Here is a 20,661-nt window from a genome sequence, read left to right as displayed (position 1 = left end):
CAATATCAACTCCCAAATATTAGATTGAAATTTTTTTGACAGATTGTTTTCCAAGCTATTCCAGCCTATTCCAACATCAGGAATAAAGAAAAATAAACAACTTTGACATCATATGATTGATCGCGATCTTGAATAATAAGTATATTATATTCATTGTGAATTCGAGAAGAAATTCTGTTTTTAATGTCAACGAAGTTGTTTCGGGAACTTAGGATATTTTGGAAGTAATATCAGTGATAAGTAATTAAAGGGAATAGTGTCGAATAAATAAAGATATAATTTATCAAGAGCTGATTGCGGTGATATAGAAGAAGGGTCATTATCAAATCGCATGGATTAAGTAAATCTAAAGCTTTTTTTATGTTTCCATCGATTGGAATAGACTTCAGTAACTTTTTTATTCATTTAATATCCAGAATTTGAGCACACGATCTCGGCCTTATTAAATAGTACTATTATATAAGGTAACCTCATTAGAATATATATAAAAACACACCACCCTAAATACGCGTACATACATAGTTACATAAGGATATATTTACCAGGGCCTCTGGTGGTCGGAAAAAACGGGAATCCTTTATGATGGTTGTATTCGACACAGTGCGGAGTAGATCGTTCCAATGTAACGCACCTGCGGCCTCTCGTGCTGTGCTCCGCCCGTAGCTCGGCGGAGCTCTCTGCAGGAGTAGATAACTAGCAAGCTAAAGTGTTTGTTAGTTACCTCTTTTATGTTAGTATCAATACATAATATGTTATATTATTTTAAATGAAAAGTGTGTTTGACACTTGAACGATATTAATAAATATATATTCCAATTTACTAATTGTTTTTGTTGTCAAATCGTTTAAATATACACAAAACAAACAAGTTTGAAAATTAATAAGTATGTCAATTATAATCCTATTTAATTAACAAAAAATATCAAAATAATACTTACTTTGAAGAATAGTAAAGCAATTATTTTTTTCGCAATCGAAACATAAGTGTATACGTTATTATTGTATTACCTTAGTTGTGGAATGTTTCCTTAAATACAAATAAAATTCTCTGAAGGTTTTTACCCAAAATCGATATTTAATGATGTGTTCATAACGGTTGACCTGAAATGTGATTGAATATAGGCTCATGTTTCGGCGAAAAGGCACGTAAAGGGAAGGACGGAACCGCCGCGCCGGGTCGCGCCCGCCTTCATCAATTTTCCGTTTTTGCTAAGAATTCGTTTTCAGCGAGCGTTTGATTGAAATAATTTATCGTCTATATTTATAAGACATTCAGAGGAAATATAATTAAGTACAATGAGACCTTTTTGGTTACTTGGTGGTGGGCATTGTGCACGCCCGTCTGGGTGGGTACCACCCACTCATCAAATATTCTTCCACCAAACCGTAACAAAACAATACTTTGTATTGTGTTATATTTCTTGTTACGTTTTACAATTATAACCATAACGATAATAAAGTAAATAAAGTTTAATATAATTCTTATGGACTCTTTTATTAAATTAATACTACAACTAACAAGAAAATTGTCGTAGAACTTTATACAATATGATAGCGTATAATTTCCAGGTGAGCTATAGAGTTCATATCGAGTAGAAGTCATGCTAAATATATCCCACAAACTGCCCGTAATCAATTGTTATAAATGAATAAATTGTTATATACAAATAATATAATTTATTTGTAACACAGATATCATTTCAAATATATAGAATAGTTAAGAACAGATTGATTTACAATAGATAGATTTCTTTGATATTAAATGTCTGTCAGAAAAAAAAAATTCGAGCTTTTTAATTATTATTTTTTTGGTAACACTTCAAAATACTAAAAACAATAAAGATAATTTTACGTAATCCTATTCAAAGTAAACATAGCTTGGAGAAATCTCAACAAGTTTTAGATTTAAGACTGACGCCCGTTATTTTCCTTTGTCACAGTTAATATCTCTGTCCTTAAATAAATCTGACCTGCTGGACGAGTAGTTTCAATGCTTCGTTAAAGAAAAATGCAGACAGAGGGAATTTATTTTTATGTCGCCAGTCAAAGCGTAGATATAACTACATCGGACTTGCATAATGACATTGTATGATATTATTGTTGAAAATTTATGATATTTCATCAAAAGCATTACAATGTATCACTCGGTGACGCTGTCACAATATTAATTTATAGAAGCACATTAATCCACATAAAACATAGCAATTCGCATGTTTTATACATGTGTTATTTATAACAGACAATGACATATATTATGTGTTTATTGAGAAGAACACTTCTCCCAATATCAATGCTATGCTAAACGCACAGTTTAAATTAAATACTACGATTGGAGTAATAGTTCAAAAAGCTCAATTAAAAGTATAGCACCTCGCCTTATTGCCTCCACTGGTGACAGGAGATAATTTTTTGGTGGTTAATTTTTTGCCCAGAGGGTCGGAATTGCGATTAAACGGAGAAATGCTGCTATCATTCTTGCCACCATTCCACTCGGTCAAGATTTATACAGTATTTATTTTTAATTCATATTTGTATATATTTAAGGACATAATGTTAATAATTCTTATATAAATAAAATCTTTTCAAAACTTGATAACAAAGTTGATTTTAGCTAAGATTTCATATACCTACATATAATGCCAACATTATTGAAAATTATTTGTATGTCAAAACTGCTGCTTGTGTATATAAATAAGTTCGTACACACAAAGTTTTTTTATGAGCTATTAAAACTTCTGTCGTATTTTATAAAGCGTGAAAATAAAACCTAGCTCACTGCACATATGTAGTTATAACTTTAAAATGCTACATGTTGCACAAAGTACTCTGAGATAAGTTTCTAGAGGTCACATAATAGGTAGCGAGGGGATGAGAGAGCAAAGGCAAGGAATAATCAAAACTTAGCCCTCCCTTAGCTTTTCTATCTTTAAAAGATATTCTGTCTAATATTAGAAATGTATAATGAGTTTGTTTGTTTGTCGTTTATGTTCCGCTTTTATATCTTAACTTCTCAACCGATTAACATACACATTACAGGGTAACAGAAAAGAACAAAGGGTGCCTATCATATATATTCATGGTGGAAAAATACTGGATTAATTGAAATCATACTGGATAATTAAGTTTCAATTGTGTAACTTTGCATTCATATGTTTGCTGATAAATGATTCAGTTGTTTCAAACAACCCGTCACGTTCCGTTCTCTAATTGGTTTTCGCTTACTATCTGGTAGTCGTTGCAATTTCACGTACAAACTATTGTTAATAATACCAACGCAGGAATAGTTTTTATTATTTGGTTTTGTTATATGTTGTTTCCATATTTGTATTTGTACATACTCAGACTTCATATTGTTTTTAGTTCAACATTCTTGTCAAAGTTTAGGGCAAAAAAATAATTGAATACGTTGTATTTTTTTATGATAGTAACAAGTCCTATTAAAATATTTGAGCTAGAGGAAAAAGTTTCTTTTCATTTATATGGGAATTTAAATAGTTATTTGTAACGCTTAAAAATATCTTATGATATATGAGATAGTTTTGCCTATAGATAAATAATTATTTTTAAAAGGTGAGAAACTAATATATGACGATGTAAAAATACATTGGTTTTAAAAAAACAAATATGTAAATAAGTTCTAATATTAGAAATGGCTTACAGTCTGAATAAAAAATGCTCGTGATATTATTAACCTTGAAGTCAAAGCTTCAGTAGAAGTCCCCATTTCTTCTTTAGTTGATGCTCATGCGTTCAAGGTAAATTGTTTCACAGTTTTTTTTTTCTATAATTACTGGGCAAATGGCCCACTTGATGGTCACCATCGCTCGTAGTCATTGGCGCTCTAAGATATAGTAACCATTCCTTACATCGTCAATACGCCACCAACCTTGGGTCTAGCATGTTAGGTCCCTTAAGCATTTTGTTACACTGGCTCATTCGCCCTTTTAAACAGATTACAACAATATTAAGTAGCGCTTGTTGACTTTTTTTGAAAAAGAGTAACTACTGAGTTTCTTGCCGGTTCTTCTCGGTAGAATCCACATTCCGAACCGGTGGTAGTTTTACTTATAACAGTTTGTTAAATGACGATTCAAAAGTGCTTGTAAAAGCCTACTTGAATAAAGTAGTATACTTGAATGTAGTAGTATATTTTGATTTTAATTGATTTTGATTTTGTTTGAAGAGATAATATATGATGCACTCATCAGTCTCTCAACCAACGACAACAATAAAAAATATGACCGGTATAAGATGCCCGGTATATGTGATAGTTCAAAATTGTTGGCTATTAAAAGATTTTATAATTAAACATAATTGAATAAAATATATAGCAACGAAGTTATTGTATTCGCGCCACGCCATCTACTCCCTTGTGTGTACAAGGGAAAATATGGCGGTGTCGAAGAGGGAGCATCATGACATAAGAGTGCGTCAAGCCGTTTGCCGTCTCGGCATAAGAGTCGATCTTATCTCCATGGTGCAACAATATTTGTTGATGCTTCACACAAAAATATTTTGTTTTAATTTTACAATTTCATAATGTTAGTTTAGTGTTAATGTTAATTTAGTGCAACCTAGTATTTACAAATTTTCAAGAGAATTTTTATATGCTGGAAATTAAAAATTGAATTGGACAATTAAAAATTTGCTGTAATTATTTGTCTTTGTCTTGCGACGGCTGCATTAACTTTGGGGTAATGTATAGATATCGAAATTATTTTCATCCTACAAAAAATAGCTGTCCGTTCTATTTATAATCTTGGATCTCGAGACTCTCATCGGGATGTTTTAATAAAGTGGATATACTTACAGTTTCTTCATATTATGATTACAACAATATAATGTATATTCACAGTAATATAAGACACAAGGAGGAAAGATAAACTAATAACACTTAGTTTCAGACATCGCAAAGTTAATACGTCCTTTTTGGGACACGGTATTCGTTTCTATAATAAGATCCCTCAGCTATTTTTAATTTGACCTATTAAAAAAATACAAAGCTCGTGTCAAAAAAATATATAAAAAAGGCATATTATACAAGATTATAATAATGATGAAAAAGCGTGGACTTAGTATTTGTTGATATCTAGGCAGGATATATATAAATTTATTTGTACTTTATTGACATACTCTCTAACTGGAATGGAGGAAAAGAGTAACTACTGAGTTTCTTGCCACTTCTTCTCGGTAGAACCTTCTTTCCAAGTCAATAGCTTTACATTTAATTCATACATTTAATGAAGAATATTTTGATTGATTGATTTTGACTAATTTGCAAAAAGATTGGATCGCTTTTATAAAAATAAAAAAAATATATTTGTATGTATTTCCGTTTGCTGCCAAGATAACAATCATCATTAAACGGTCATTATTTAATTGTAATATTAATATTAACTTCAAGCATAGACATATATAGACATTCATTATTCTCTATTATAATTTAAAAAAAAAACATTATATCTTTAAAAATATATAATCTGTACAACAGCGACTTAATGAACGTTTTAACACAAATTAATTATGTTTCGTCTGATTGTAATTCAATTCCACAACAACCACCACCACAATATTACAAAAATATAAGTATCAAATTAAATGTAAATGTAATTAGTTTGTGTTTATTTAATATAAAGTAATGTTGTCTGTCCTTAACATAAAATGGATACAGATATGCATTATTCACGTTGATTAAACTAACTTGTGTTGGTTGGATGACCCTTTTAGTATTTGAGCTCAAAGCTCTTTTGATAAACGAAGGTGGTTCACCCAACCGAGATGGAAATGCTGGGTGATTACATAGTTTTAAATTTATTTGCCATTAGTGGTCTTTTGTATTGTAATTTGAGTAGACTTGTTATGTGGTATTATTAACAATATAAAATTACTTTTAATATTTATTTTATTAAAATATTTATTATTTACGTTAAGTACCTACTTAAATGACATGGTAAATCATGATTGATTTAATAAGCATTATTACCATTAAGGCCTTAATATACTAATATACAAATAAAAATAGTATCTGTACCCATTATAACAGCTTGGAATGGTGGCAAGAATACTAGCAGCATTTCACAGTTGAATCGCAATTCCAATGCTCTTAGCCAAATATGAACCAGCCCTCATATTAGCAGTGGAAGCAACAAGGCGAGATGTTATAATTTTAATGAAGGTTTTTTTCACTACTACTTCAAAATCAAACAAGACATAATTTGAAATAAGAGACGAATATTAATTGAGTTTCTTTTTATAAACATTAATAATAATAGTAAAGTAATGATCTTGAGGTTATGTTATTTTAGAACTGAGATTTTTTTTATCGTTGGCCCCGAATCGTTAATGGACAGAATAATTGGGCATTGGTCTATAATAATTCTCTATCCTCCTGTTTTCGTGATTCCCTCAGGAATTATTAATTTAACAATATGGAGTTTATGACAACAACCGGACCTAACGAGATAGGTAAATATATTGTTTGTTTGATATATATATATATATATATATATATATAAACAAATACCATTAGACGTTGTGCTGCCTGTGTATACATAACCGTAAAATTTTAGGTACCGATAGATTATAATCTATCTCGAGCTATTGTAAACCGTAACATACTGCTTACAATATAACGCATTATTTTTTTCTTGATTATCAGTTAAATTATAAAAACTTTAACTGAAATAAAGCGAAAGATTACAAATTATCAAAATTTTATACATTTTATTTGATGTATCTCCTGTGACATGATCACATGACATATTGACGTTAACTTTTTATCATTAATATAGTCATAATTTCAGCCATAAATAGTCCATTACTGGACAAAGGACTCTCCTAATTATTTCAACGGTGATTGGTCTTGCGCTACCCGCATTCAGCAGTTTCCACGACCCTCAACATAAACAACTAAATTTACACAACATTTCAAAGCAATTAAACAAAAAACATCACTTAATTTGGCGCATTTTGAAAAAGCAATTATCTTAAAAACATACTATTCAGTGCTTTCGCTAAAAAAGTACTATCATTATTAATACTACTATTACTACAACAAAGAGTTTGAAGTCTGTTACTGTATTTGTACTGACTGTTTGCCGTAGGAGAATCTTGAATAGAATCTTGAAATCCAAATATTTTACGTTTCGTTTTCGTTACGGTAGCTAATAATCTACCAATCCATCTAACAAATCTATTGGTATCTCATTTATCAACCAAAGATTACAAAAAAATAGAAAATTTTAAACTTTGTCACCAAACGAATAATAGTAATAAATCTCTGCAATAAGTACGTTTTTTTTATATTATTTTTTGAAAAAATATTATATTTTTTTTTTTCAAAAATAAAATCGTTTTTAATGAAAATGCATTAAAACAATCATGTATGGAATTTCTTTTGCATGTATTATATTAGTATGGATGAAATGCTGTTAGTGAAAAATATTTATTTTTTATATACACTGCATAAAACTTGAGAAATTTTCTAAAATAATATAGAATATAAAATAAATAAATAAATAGTAAATCTGGTTTATTACGTAAAACGAAATTATGTGTCACGTCTTTAAAATTAACATATATAATCAATTCAATCACAGTGTAATTAACGAAATCAAACAGAGTCGTCAGCTATTCCACTAACGTAAAGATATATAATTTACATTTACTTAGTCTCATGATTAACCTGAAGCATTTACGTTTATGACGTTTCATTTTAAATTTAACAAACAAACAAAATATAAAAAATGCAAGTCTCACAACGCAGCCCTCCCACCGAAAAGAGTTCTAAAACCAAGTCATTCATATTTGATATCGATGAAAGCAGTTTTAACCACTTTTTCATAAATTATTTCTATACCTTGTCAATCAAATATTTATTATTACATTACATAAAAGAAGAAATATCTCAACTGTGCGTTCTTACAAGTCATTACTACGTTCCCTACATTCCCGCGACTACGTCTGAGTTAATTTTATTTGCCAAAAACCCAGGCTACCTCATTTTCTTTCGATCTATTTAATAGTTTAGTTATGATGAAATAACAAACGGACAGACAGAGTATACTATACTATTTTCGATTTAATATATTGTGTGTAGGTAAAATAAGTAATATTCAACGAAACCTTTCGTTTCAAACAAATGAAATTAATATAATGTAGACCAACGATGCCTACGTTATCGCAAATATTAAATACAATATTATGATTAACATATTTACTTTTGGTATATATATATCATATTTAAATGATGAACAAAACTAACATGATTACTTGAGTTAACTCTACCAGGGTTTTCAGCAAGATCGTCTTGGTTGATACACATCACATAACTGATCATACAACAATAGTACTTAGTATTGTTATGTACAGTTTCAAGGGTGAGTGAGCCAGTGCAACAACAAGCACAAGGTAAATACTGGAATATCTTAGTTCCAAGGGCACATTAACGATATAAGAGATGGTCTATATCCCTTGCTGTAATTTCTGACGTAATGAGCGGTGTTGACATACGATCAGGTGGTCCATTTGCTATCAATATAATTGAAAATTAAAATACGAATAAAGATTGTCTAAAAAGTTGTCACTTGTCGCGTTGGTAATTTTTTTAGACTAATCAACATGTAATGTTGTCTTAGATTTTCGCGATTATTACACATTAAAATAAAACTAGTTTTTAACGGATTTAATCGCGTATATTAATTATTTTAACATCCCGACGTTTCGAGCACTTTGCAGTGTTCGTGGTCACGGGCAGACAGCAAAGTGCTCGAAACGTCGGGATGTTAAAATAATTAATATACGCGATTAAATCCGTTAAAAACTAGTTTTATTTCAATAATCAACATGTATATTTTACTCTTTATAATACAATTGTAAACATTTCGAGATAATATTATAGAAATAGCTTATTCAAGAAAGCAGAGTTGAGAATCGCTGTAAGTGTAATTTAAACTTGCTCCGGGACCCTAACTGTAACTCAAACATTAGCATCTACACGAACAAAGCTCTATTGGGTTATAAATTCAATTTACTGGTAGTTTAACGTTATATTCGACCTAAAACAGCGTGTGAAGATAATTTCCCCGAAGTCCACATTTAGTGTGAGACAGCGAAATCATCAAATAATTCAATGCTTTGAAATCTGCTAACCGATATAACTATTTGATGTTTCGTGTAAAATTATCTTATAAGTACCATTGTAATTAGCGTCTTTGATAAAGTGTTTCTTTTAATTTTCATAAAAAAATAATGTTTATTTTCGCTTACGGTTGAAATTTAATACAAATTATTAATGAACATTAACACATTATTAAAAATTATTGCATTTTCTTTATACCGTAAATGATAACTCAAATTAGTGTTTCGTCGACATTGTCTATAACTCTGTATTGAGTGATATATTTATTATTAATAAATAGTTTATAAATAAATTATAATATTTCTAAGAATGTAATTTTTAACAGAGAGAAAATAAAGTTTGTTTGCTCAAGTCAATAAAATTTCAATAAAAAGACCCAATAAACTTTTATGGAAAGAGTTTGGCATATGTATTTCTGTGTAAATATCAGTTATGAAATTGAATTGTACTCTTATAATCCGATGACAAAAGAAATACAAACAATGTACGGCGGATTGTAATATACCATTTTTTATTATTCACGCTCTGTAGTACTAGCAGAACTGTAAAGTTTACTTGGTGAATTAATAAATAATAAAGGCTCATAATGTGTACACAGAATAGTTAAGGATTTTATACAAATACTATTATTTTTCACGTTATCATCTTTTATTATGCTACACAGTAATTATGACATCAATTTATGATATTATGACAAAAATGTACCTGTTTTTTTTATTTATTAATTATAAATAATAAATTCTTTGAGTTTATAGAATATATAAATATTTGAGCAAAATATATTTAATATATGATTCTTATTTACTTTACTTTTTAAAGACAAAATAAATCATATTCTTTGTAACGTATTCAACAAGACCTTATCTTTGACGAAGCTCTTACTCAATAGAGTACTAAAATTTGTCCATAAATATAAAAAATAATACGTATGATACTTGGATTTTAGATCTAGCGCCTAGCTTGTTAGACTATCAATTGTGCCCACGCTTAATCAGGCTTAATCCCTGAGTTGGGCAAATTAAGGCTACTGGATGTCACCATCAAACATTTTCTACTTGGAACCCAGCCCCGAGGTGAAAAGTTGGTAGAGCAAACCCCCCTGTGCCTTATGTGCATAAGGCAATTTAGCGCTGTTGGCTAGTCTCTGATGATTGCCATGGTTAAGATCTGATAACCAGATAAATATGGTTCATCAAATGAAATGACACACCGTGTTATTACTTTCATTATAAAAATATCATATTACGCTTTATTTATAAAAAATGCTAAATTTAAACGTTTGTTCTTTTAGATAGCAATTTCGTGCTCGGCAACGCGCAAGTTCCATCTTACCCCATCGTGTACTGCTCCGATGGGTTTTGTGAGCTGACAGGGTGGGCGAGGGCACACATCATGCAGAAGGGCTGCGCCTGCAAGTTTCTCCACGGACCCGACACGCGCGAAGAACATCGCCATGAGATCGACACTGCTCTTGATTCGAAGCATGAACTTAAACTCGAACTCATATTTTATAAAAAAAACGGTAATATCCTCATATAATAATATCGATATAATATTAACATTCATTCTTCATCTTAAAAAATTTTAAAAATATACTCTGGCCAATGATCGAGTTCATCAAAAATATATTATTTTTTTACTAAGCAACACCTGGTATCTGGTTGTAAGGTTCCTAATTATAGATTAAAACTCCGCTAGGATTTACCGCTCTTCTACTAACAACTGAAGTAGCTTCCACATAGAAAAAATATAGCAAAAATATATCTGTTAAAATAATTTATAGGGAAATCGTTACGGATTAATTACATTTTACCTAATTGATTTATGTTCATGTAGTTTATAAGGTACTAAGGTAGGGTACTGTATATATCCTCACTATTAACGAAATTTCATCCTCAGACCTCACGGACCCAAATTTACATACAACATAATAAGTCAATTATTCCGAACGAAGAGTTGTAAATTAAGGATATCATGCAAATTAATGCGAGGGCGTAACATTGTTTATATTATTGTAAGAAATTCGTTTGTCAATCCTTTAATACGTATAAAAAATTAATCATTTATATTATATATACTTTAAAACAAATGTCTAATTAAAAAAACCTTCAGTTTCTTAGAAATAAATAATTGTAGGGACCTAATTAACTTGGATGTTAAAGCGACGAAAGACGAGACACGTCCAATTAAGACACTTTATTATTTTAAAATATAGGAGAATTTCAAATGTCTCAAAAAAGTGTTTAACTGTATGATATACATATATGTATATTCAGGATACCTATGCATGAAAACGAAAGAAAACTTTTATTTAATTTTCCGCCTGTGATTCGTTCCTACAGAAAACTTTCACATCAACGAATATTGATAGACTCTTATTGTTAAAATGTCGTAACCAGCTGTATAATATGCTTTTTTTTTACACTTTTATGGTTTTTGGTACTGCAGTGTCATCCCAAAATAATTCCGCCAATATCAACAAATTGGACTTATTTTTTAAACATAGGACATTTTTATTTTTTTATGTAACAGTCACTGTCATTGTTATTGAAATACCAATGTATAGAAGAATCGAAAAGATGTCCTTACATAAAAAAGTAAAATTATTCATCAATGTACGTTGTCATTTGAAAATAAATAAATTATTTAGTATCAAATGTATAAAAAAAGATTTATTTAACTATGTATTTTATATAAAATGAGCGCCCAAAAGAGCCTTGATATAAAGGTTTCGTGAATCGTTCAAACCACAATCGTAAACCTAAATCAATAAGCTGTTTACGATTATTTTCGACAAAATGAAACTTTTATAATCTTTCGATTGGTTTCACAATCAGCAAAATATAAGTAGAAGTACTCGTACTTTACGAGTAACATGAATTTATATAAAACATAATACATATTTCTATTTAATACGTAATACAATCATAATTTAATTACTCATTTACATTTTATGATCAAAAGATACTTTTCAACTGTTTATGTTAAACATGACAAATATATATACATGTTAAACCATAAGTGTAATGTGCAAATGCACACGAATATATATAAAATCTAAACAAATCCCACATGAGCTGATATTTTTATTCATTTGTAAAAACGGAACCATACCTACGTCAATATTTCCTACATATACTTTTTTTTTCAATGTTTACACGCATAATTAACTGTATTGTAATTTGCAGGTACACCGTTTTGGTGCTTACTCGATATCGTTCCAATTAAAAATGAAAAACGAGAAGTCGTTTTATTCCTTGCCTCATTCAAGAATATCACCAACACCAAGATGGCCGCCATGAACACTAATGAGGAGTTCGACAGCGGTAAGCACTCCAAAAAAGCTATACTGAATTTTTTGTAAGAAAATGTAAATTGCGTCAAATTAAGACCTTTTGTAGCCCTCTTTAGAGGCCGTTCCTTTCACTAAGGATTTTTCAAAGTTTTATTATTGTAATAACGTGTACTGGGCTCGATGCTCTAGTGCTTTAGGTTTCATAAGATCACAATAGCTCCAATAGATCCCAGTTCGTCGTAGCGAGTTACGCGCATCGTGGCACGGTAACGTTTGTTAACATTTTTATTAGAATGTTATAGTTTAATTTCATGTTGATCGAAAATACGAACGCTGAACTTACGTAGAAAAAATAGTTAATTGTTTTAATTTTGTATAAAAAAAAAAACTTTAATCTTAATATTGTTTGTGTATCAGTCGTTTCTATCTTTTCTAGATATTTTACACTTAAAACAAATAAACAATTGCCTACAAACACATAAACAGAATATATCTTATCGATTCTTTTTATAATATTGCTACTGATTAGCTTAAGAGATTTCAGTCGAAAAAACCACCCTGTCTTTTATAAAGTTAAATGGTTTACTCTTGCGAATATTTAATACTTACATAATAATATGTAGTAGGTACCTGCCAAATAATTATCACCATTAAATATGTACAATACATAAATTTAATGATACCATTTTTCAATCTTGCTTCGTTTTCATTTTCACAATCATTTGTTCCATATTCCTCTTTAGAAATGCTTGCCCTATTTTATTGGAAGTTTTAAATAAAAAAAAATATATACATCTTTTAAATTCAGTTCTATCATTATCCATTCGAAGAAATCCGCATGAGTACTGACACAAAACAATTTCATAAGTATATTATTTAAACACAAATCATACAACTTGTTCCTTTTATCAATATAATCAAAACTCATGTCATATAAAACCTTTTTTTTTCGGTAGAACTTTTTGATGCATGCATTTAGAAATTAAATGTTTATTTCCATTTGTCTGCAGGTTAATCGATCATTTATTGTTGTATGTTTTTTATCATTAAATTAACTTGTCTGTATGTATATTTGAATTACTATATATTAGGGTAAAGTTATAGTTTACAAAGGTATACGTTATTCCAACGTCATTTAATATCAATAATTGAGCAAATTAAAGCATTCCGCTTTAATTTTCCTTTCGCTTAGTATGCGCTTAAAAGCAAAGTTATTAAAGTGACAACAAATAGTTAAAATCTAACATATCCAACATTATTATTCAACATCAATACATCTACGTATATGTTGTATTTGTTGTCCCTTCTTCTAAAGTCTGTTTTCAAATATAAAAGTACCAGATTTTCTTCGAGTCTTAATATATTTTTTCATTGAACTTGCTCACATACAAATTTCTTTTCATAAATATTAATTACATACTCGTACCTATATCCCCGCACGGTCATTAAATTATTTCTTTGAGACCTCTTTTACTTTCAATGCTCGTGAAGCGAAGAAAATCTTGTACCAAACATTTTTATAAGTGGATTAGTATGTAGAAACACAGAAGACATGGGTGCTATCATACGATATGCTTCTTAAAATCGCCATTGCTAAAATTAATTACAATCGCTTATTGTGTTTTGTCCAAACTCCAACCTCTTATAATTATTAGGCGAATTCCTTCGACAACAAGTACCTACTACACTAAAACAAACAAGCATCGCGTATGAAAGAGCCCTCAGTCGGCGCCGTTTAGATAGTAACAGGGTGGTTTGTGCATACAGGAGCCGCAGTGCAGCCTTCGGCTGGCGTCGTCACTCTAGCGTTATCCCCATTTGTACCCGCAGCGGCACTTTTGGGCGCCCGGTTCCGAGCTGAATCTAGTTGCCTACTTCCAGACCCGAATGGCAATCTTGACCCCGAAGCGCCCTCGCCCGCGAACATGGGCAGGCGACGCTCCAGGGCGGTACTTTACCAGCTTTCAGGACATTATAAACCAGATAAGACGAAGAGTAAACTTAAACTCAACAATGTTAGTAAGGTAATCACATTATAGAATAGGTAACTGGGACATCATTATTGCAGTTACTCTGGATTACTTTTGTTCTAAGAACAATTGTATTATTTTAGCTTTATATCATATGTTTGTAACACATTTGTCATTTTAGAACCTCCTACATTCATCTGACCCTCCGTTGCCCGAATACAAAACATCAGCCATAAAAAAATCAAGATTTATTATTTCACATTACGGAGTTTTTAAAACCTTCTGGGACTGGCTTATACTTATAGCGACATTTTACGTTGCTGTTGTTGTCCCTTATAATGCAAGTTTTGTTGATGAAGGCCATCCAAGAATTAGTGTGACCAGTGACGTTGTGGTAGAAGCACTTTTCATTATAGGTATGTAACCTTACCGCTTTGTAGTAGTGCCAATTAATAAAATGAAATACACACTGGTACTGGTACACTATTTGTTATTTTACAGATATTGTACTTAACTTCCGAACAACATTCGTTAGCAAAAAAGGAGAAGTAGTATCAGATTCAAAAGCAATAGCTCTGAATTACATCCGATCCTGGTTTGTCGTGGATCTCCTGGCCGCACTTCCGTTTGACCTACTTTACGCTTCGGATGTGTACAGCGGGGCGGTAAGTTGAGCTTATTCGCTACTTGCTACTATCTAATTAAATTAAATGCATAGTTAGTTAAATTGTAATTGTTTTAATCAGTTGTCAGTTAAAAGGCTTTGTAGAAAGTACAACTATTCAACGAATATTTTTTTGATTTGTCAGATAACTTATATTGTGATTTTTATACTTTATACAAAAATATGATTTCCCCGTATAGGAGTCAACACATGGAAATGTTCACCTCGTTAAACTAACTCGGTTATTACGCCTTGCTCGACTGCTCCAAAAGATGGACCGATATTCTCAATACTCCGCTCTTATTCTGACTCTTTCAATGTTATCATTCACTCTAGTCGCGCATTGGTTGGCTTGTATATGGTTCATTATTGCGGAAAAAGAAATGGAACATCATAAGAATGAAAGTTGGGATTTGGGTAAGTCATTATATAAACACTCTGTAGTTTTATATATGTTAGGATGTGGTAGGTATAATCGCATTCTACCACCCTCTGTGTTATTTATCAATCCCCTTTTTCTTTCATCTCGTAACTACATTTATACGACAAAGCGATTCTTAACGCTACGAGTTTTGAACATTTATTTCTATGAGTACGAATAAGGAAAATGAAAATGTAACATACTATGTAAAAACATTTTTTTTGTTGTTTTTCTTTTTACAAAAACTATCCATTGTCTATATATTGTATAATTTCAATTGACATAAACATTTAAATGTTTCAAACTACTATTGAAGAAGATAGAAGAATAGTGCAAAGATATACGTAAACAAAATTACATCTATGTACAATCAACGTCTGCCGAGATTTAAAATATGTATAAAATTGCTGAGACCGTTGATAGTTATTAATATATATATATATATATAAAAAATAAGTTTATATGTTAAAAATTTTGTCAGATTGAGTTCAAAATAAAAAAAGTAATGATTAATTGAATAATTAAACTTCAATAAATAAAATCCTTAACTATCTTTAAATAATCCTGTTACTTGTGAATACAATATATACAATTATAGAAAATAATAGTGAACTTCAATATTTATAGTATTAAATAACTTTAGGGTGGCTCAACAACCTAGCGGAGCGCCTGAAGGTGCCGATCCTGAACATTTCCCACAGCGAGAGCTACGTCACCGCACTCTACTTTACATGCTCCTCGCTCACAAGCGTGGGCTTCGGAAACGTCTCCGCTAACACTTTGCCTGAGAAAGTCTTCAGCATATTAACGATGCTCGTCGGAGGTTATAAATTAAATGATTTATTATTTTTCTTTAAGCTTTTGGTATATTTAAAAAAAAACTATTACCAACTATATCGGTTCATTCAAAATGTATGTTTATACAAATTAGTATTATTAAGAAGAACGAATTATTACAGTTTATTATATGTCAAGTATATAATATTAAGAGATACGTCATCGATCTTTGTTGATTGGGCGTTACCGATAAATATACCTCGGGGAAATCTCACATCTTCTGTACCCTGTAGTAGCAGAGAAAAGGGTCCATTCAGCAAAACGTAACCACTGCACTGATTTATTAAGCGATAGAGAATGATTCGATTACTTAAGAATCGTTAAAAATATTTAAAAAGTAATTCTGCAAAAAGTAGCCGTTATTCAAAGTAATTTTTTTTTCATGCAATTTATAATATAATAAATAATTACGGTTTATTTGTATAGTAAAAATATTAATGATTTTATCTATGCAATATTATGTTATTTCTGAAAGAGCACTAAAAAGTTATCGAATAGATATTCAACAGTGTATTACGTCATTAACCGAACTTTATTCTGTGCATTGTATTATCTAAAGGTATTAATTAATTGCAAATAATCTGTATCCATAAAGTTGGCCAAACTTAATTAGAAAATATATATAATGATTAATCAAAACAACGATTTTTATACTCGTATGTTAAAATAGACGACCTTTTTAATCGACCTCGAAACCATTGAAACATTTTTAATCATCTCCAATATATTACAATTTACTTAAGATTTTAACAAACTTAAAAGTATCTGTTAACTTTCAGTTAAAAGTTTGTTAAAACCTTTTAACATTTAACCTTTTAACTTTCAGTTAAAAGTTTATTAAGGCTTTAAGTAAATTAAGCTTAACCCTATGCTCAACAGCTCTCATGCACGCCGTTGTTTTCGGTAACGTAACCGCTATCATACAAAGGATGTATTCGCGGAGATCGATGTATCAGAGCAAGTGGCGTGATCTTAAAGATTTCCTCACAATTACCCAAGTACCGAAGGAACTCAAGCAACGTATGCAAGACTACTTCCAGACAATGTGGTCGCTCAACCATGGCATTGATATACACGAGGTATGTATGTAATTGAGCTACGTTGAAACATTTGAAACTGATCACTGAGCTTTAATTAAATTATAACATTCATGTTTAGAAATGATGTTACGCAGAATAATTATATAACAGCCAATTTGACAATATATAAAGCAATTAATGTACGTTTCTGGAATAAATTGAATTTATATTCGGTCTTTAATTGTCCTTTGAATATTAAAAAAACATATAATCTACAGTTTAACTAATATTTCATTCTTTATTTTATCGTATAATAATCATGGTCAGTTTGTTCGAACTCAGTAGTAAGGGATCTTTAGTTACGTTAATTTCAAACTAAAATTATTATATATACTGAACGTGATAATTGGATACAATATATAATCAAATATATTGATAAAAAAATCTATCAAAATATTTGCAATCTTCAATTATTAAGCCATTTTAAAAACCATAGTTTAAAATTAAAAAAAAAAGGCAAAGAAAGTTTTTAATGAGACCTGAAGCGAGAGAGTTGACGAACTTTATCTTTTTCATAAATAGTGATACTGAAATATTTTATCTGAAGCATAACATGTTTTGCAGAAATTAAATCAAAACAGTTAAAAATATTAATATTTTCGGTATTATAAAACAATTTAATCTACCTGAAATTGAAATATTAATAAACAAATAATAGAATACTGTATAGATAAGAATGATATTATCTTATTTACACATCAACAAACAAACTTCATTTCCTGAAAAACATCGAGGAATCGCTTCACTAATGAAAGCGTTTCTTATCCGTATATAATTGCAGACTCTCAAAGAATTCCCGGAGGAGCTGAGAGGAGACGTTTCGTTACATTTGCACCGGGAGATATTATCACTTCCGATATTCGAGTCAGCTTCGCAGGGCTGCCTCAAGCTGCTCTCACTGCACATTCGTAACAATTTTTGCGCCCCGGGGGAATATCTCGTTCACAAAGGAGATGCTCTTACTTATATTTATTATATTTGCAACGGTTCTATGGAGGTCATGCAAAATGATATGGTTGTCGCTATACTTGGTAATTTTATTTTTATTTTTTAAGATCATAAACGATATTCACACAATTTTTTATAAAGATTAAATTCTTAAATGGTTCACAGGCAAGGGTGATTTAGTGGGTTGTGACATGAATACCCATCTACAGGCTTATAATGGAACAGGCCCCGCTCAGCCCACTAATCCCGACGTTGTCGTCAAATCAAGCAGTGACGTAAAGGTTAGCTTCAACTTAATAAGTAGGTAATATTAAAAAATCTAAATATGTATTTGCATGCTAACCATAATTTGTTAATTTTACCAGGCCTTAACTTACTGTGATTTAAAATGCATAAATATGGGAGGACTGGCAGAAGTGTTACGGCTTTACCCAGAATATCAACAAGAGTTCATTCATGATATACAGCACGACCTTACATATAATTTACGTGAAGGCTATGAAGCAGAACAAGAATCAGACGCAAACGGACATCCTTCATTGACACTTCCCTCTATTTCTGAAGACGATGAAAATGCTGCTGAAGAACATGCACTTTCACCAAAAAAACCAATATTGAGTTCCAATAGTCCGCGTCATAACAAATTCAGGTAAGAAATGAGATACTTGTAGTCTTCATTCATCATTGACTTGATTTCATATGAATGAAACGGAATATTTGTTATTTTAGATCAGACGGACAACAACGCCTCTCACACAGAGAATTACGAGAGAGAATTGAAAGACAGCGGTCTGTAGCAACGCCAAAGATTACACGGGCGGATTCTTTGGAAGGTTTAAATTTAGAACGGCATAACACTCGCTCGTCGGTTGATAGGCTCGACACACAAGTATCCAGCTTACATCATGATGTTGCTGCACTTAGTATGGAGGCAAGTAGTATTTATTACACAATCTAATTGATGAAAATGTATACATCTCATTTTTTTTATTTTAAACCGTTTATAATGGTAGTTTTGCGTATATTTGTTATATATACATATATTTGTTCTCTATATATAACAGTTTACCTAAATCTTTGGATTAAGAAATAAAATAATAAACACTTACAATTATTTAACTTTTACGAATTCAGCTAAATATAAAAAAGTGTAGGTTACTTAACTATATTTATACCATTATAAAATATAACAGAACGGTTTTATAATCATCATCTTTTATAAATTCCAATGATTAATTTTATATTTTATTTTTCAGGTTAGAAATGCAATTCAAGCTCTACAGGAAATGACAGGCCCGGTATGGCATGCGGCTCATTCAAATCCTAACTTACAATGGAACGCTCCGCCGAATCAATTGGCTCGAAGTTGCAGTCATCCTCCCGATGTTTTTTGTTGGGAACAGGTAATTTCATAAAAATATTTGAAATGCTTAAACCATTCATTGAGAATTTCCAATACTTACAGATATATAGTTATTTTGCAATACTACTTATTAGATTATATTTATTTTAGTGTTCATACATGATGTTTGAATGTTATGCATTCTCTGCAGCAAGAGCGGCCGCTTAGTCCTGAACGACCGAAAATAAATCGGGGCACTCAGACGGAGCCATTCTTACACAGCGTAACTCAGTATATTATGGAACATCCAGCGACAGTGATGATGCTCCTGGGCTTGGATCCGATGGGGAACTTGACACCCGTCATGGCACCAACGGTAGAGTACTACGATCCACGGAACCGCCGCCCGAGCGGCCTAGAACAGATAATCGAATCGGAAAATGGAAGTCAAACTCCGTCCAGTGCGGCCAGTGATAAAGCCGAATCAATACGGAGTCCGAGCGGAAGTATACAGGAACTAGATTTGCAACCAGAAGTGAAAAGATTGATAGATAAGGACAAATGTCCGAGTTTAAAACGGAACAGGTACTCTACAAGTGATCTTTGTGAAGTGACCGAACGATTGCTACCAGCAAAATCATCGCATCCGAGCACGTACAGTCTTAAAAATAATTTTAACAGTAAGTGATCATAATTCCAATCTGCTCATTAGTCAATAGTCTCGAGTGGACTCTCTGTGTTAGTAACGTAACAATTAAATCCTGTAGGGTACATGTTTGCTGCTCGCATTCTTATAATAAAATCGACAGAAAACTTCTTACCCTATCAACGAAGTATTATTTAATTGTTGTAAACTTCGCATCTTAGTTCGCATTTTGTACATATCAAATTACATATGTAATGACTTTATTATTAGTTGAGTATTAGCAAGTCATTCTTTCTCTAGTCACTGGGTAGAAAATAAGA

General features: G+C 31.0%; 1 protein-coding gene across 1 annotated transcript in view; it reads left to right on the top strand.

Annotated features, from left to right (window-relative positions):
* The window catches only part of LOC125064633 (potassium voltage-gated channel subfamily H member 8-like), a 66,612-nt gene extending 46,159 nt beyond the window's left edge, over positions 1–20,453 (top strand). Inside the window, exons 3-16 of the mRNA XM_047671785.1 lie at positions 10,431–10,661; positions 12,328–12,465; positions 14,202–14,458; positions 14,586–14,820; positions 14,906–15,069; positions 15,269–15,485; positions 16,133–16,312; positions 17,206–17,405; positions 18,187–18,436; positions 18,519–18,634; positions 18,719–19,002; positions 19,083–19,284; positions 19,610–19,756; positions 19,907–20,453. Of these exons, the coding sequence (XP_047527741.1) occupies positions 10,431–10,661; positions 12,328–12,465; positions 14,202–14,458; positions 14,586–14,820; positions 14,906–15,069; positions 15,269–15,485; positions 16,133–16,312; positions 17,206–17,405; positions 18,187–18,436; positions 18,519–18,634; positions 18,719–19,002; positions 19,083–19,284; positions 19,610–19,756; positions 19,907–20,383 (3,098 nt within the window). The 3' untranslated portion in view covers positions 20,384–20,453. The remainder of the gene's footprint in view (positions 1–10,430; positions 10,662–12,327; positions 12,466–14,201; positions 14,459–14,585; positions 14,821–14,905; positions 15,070–15,268; positions 15,486–16,132; positions 16,313–17,205; positions 17,406–18,186; positions 18,437–18,518; positions 18,635–18,718; positions 19,003–19,082; positions 19,285–19,609; positions 19,757–19,906) is intronic.
* The last annotated feature ends 208 nt before the right edge of the window (positions 20,454–20,661 follow it).

This window comes from Vanessa atalanta, chromosome 6 (assembly GCF_905147765.1).
Source record: "Vanessa atalanta chromosome 6, ilVanAtal1.2, whole genome shotgun sequence".
NCBI lineage: Eukaryota > Metazoa > Arthropoda > Insecta > Lepidoptera > Nymphalidae > Vanessa > Vanessa atalanta.
The sequence above is the reverse complement of the archived record's forward strand: the minus strand, read 5'-3'. Positions and strand labels throughout refer to the sequence as shown.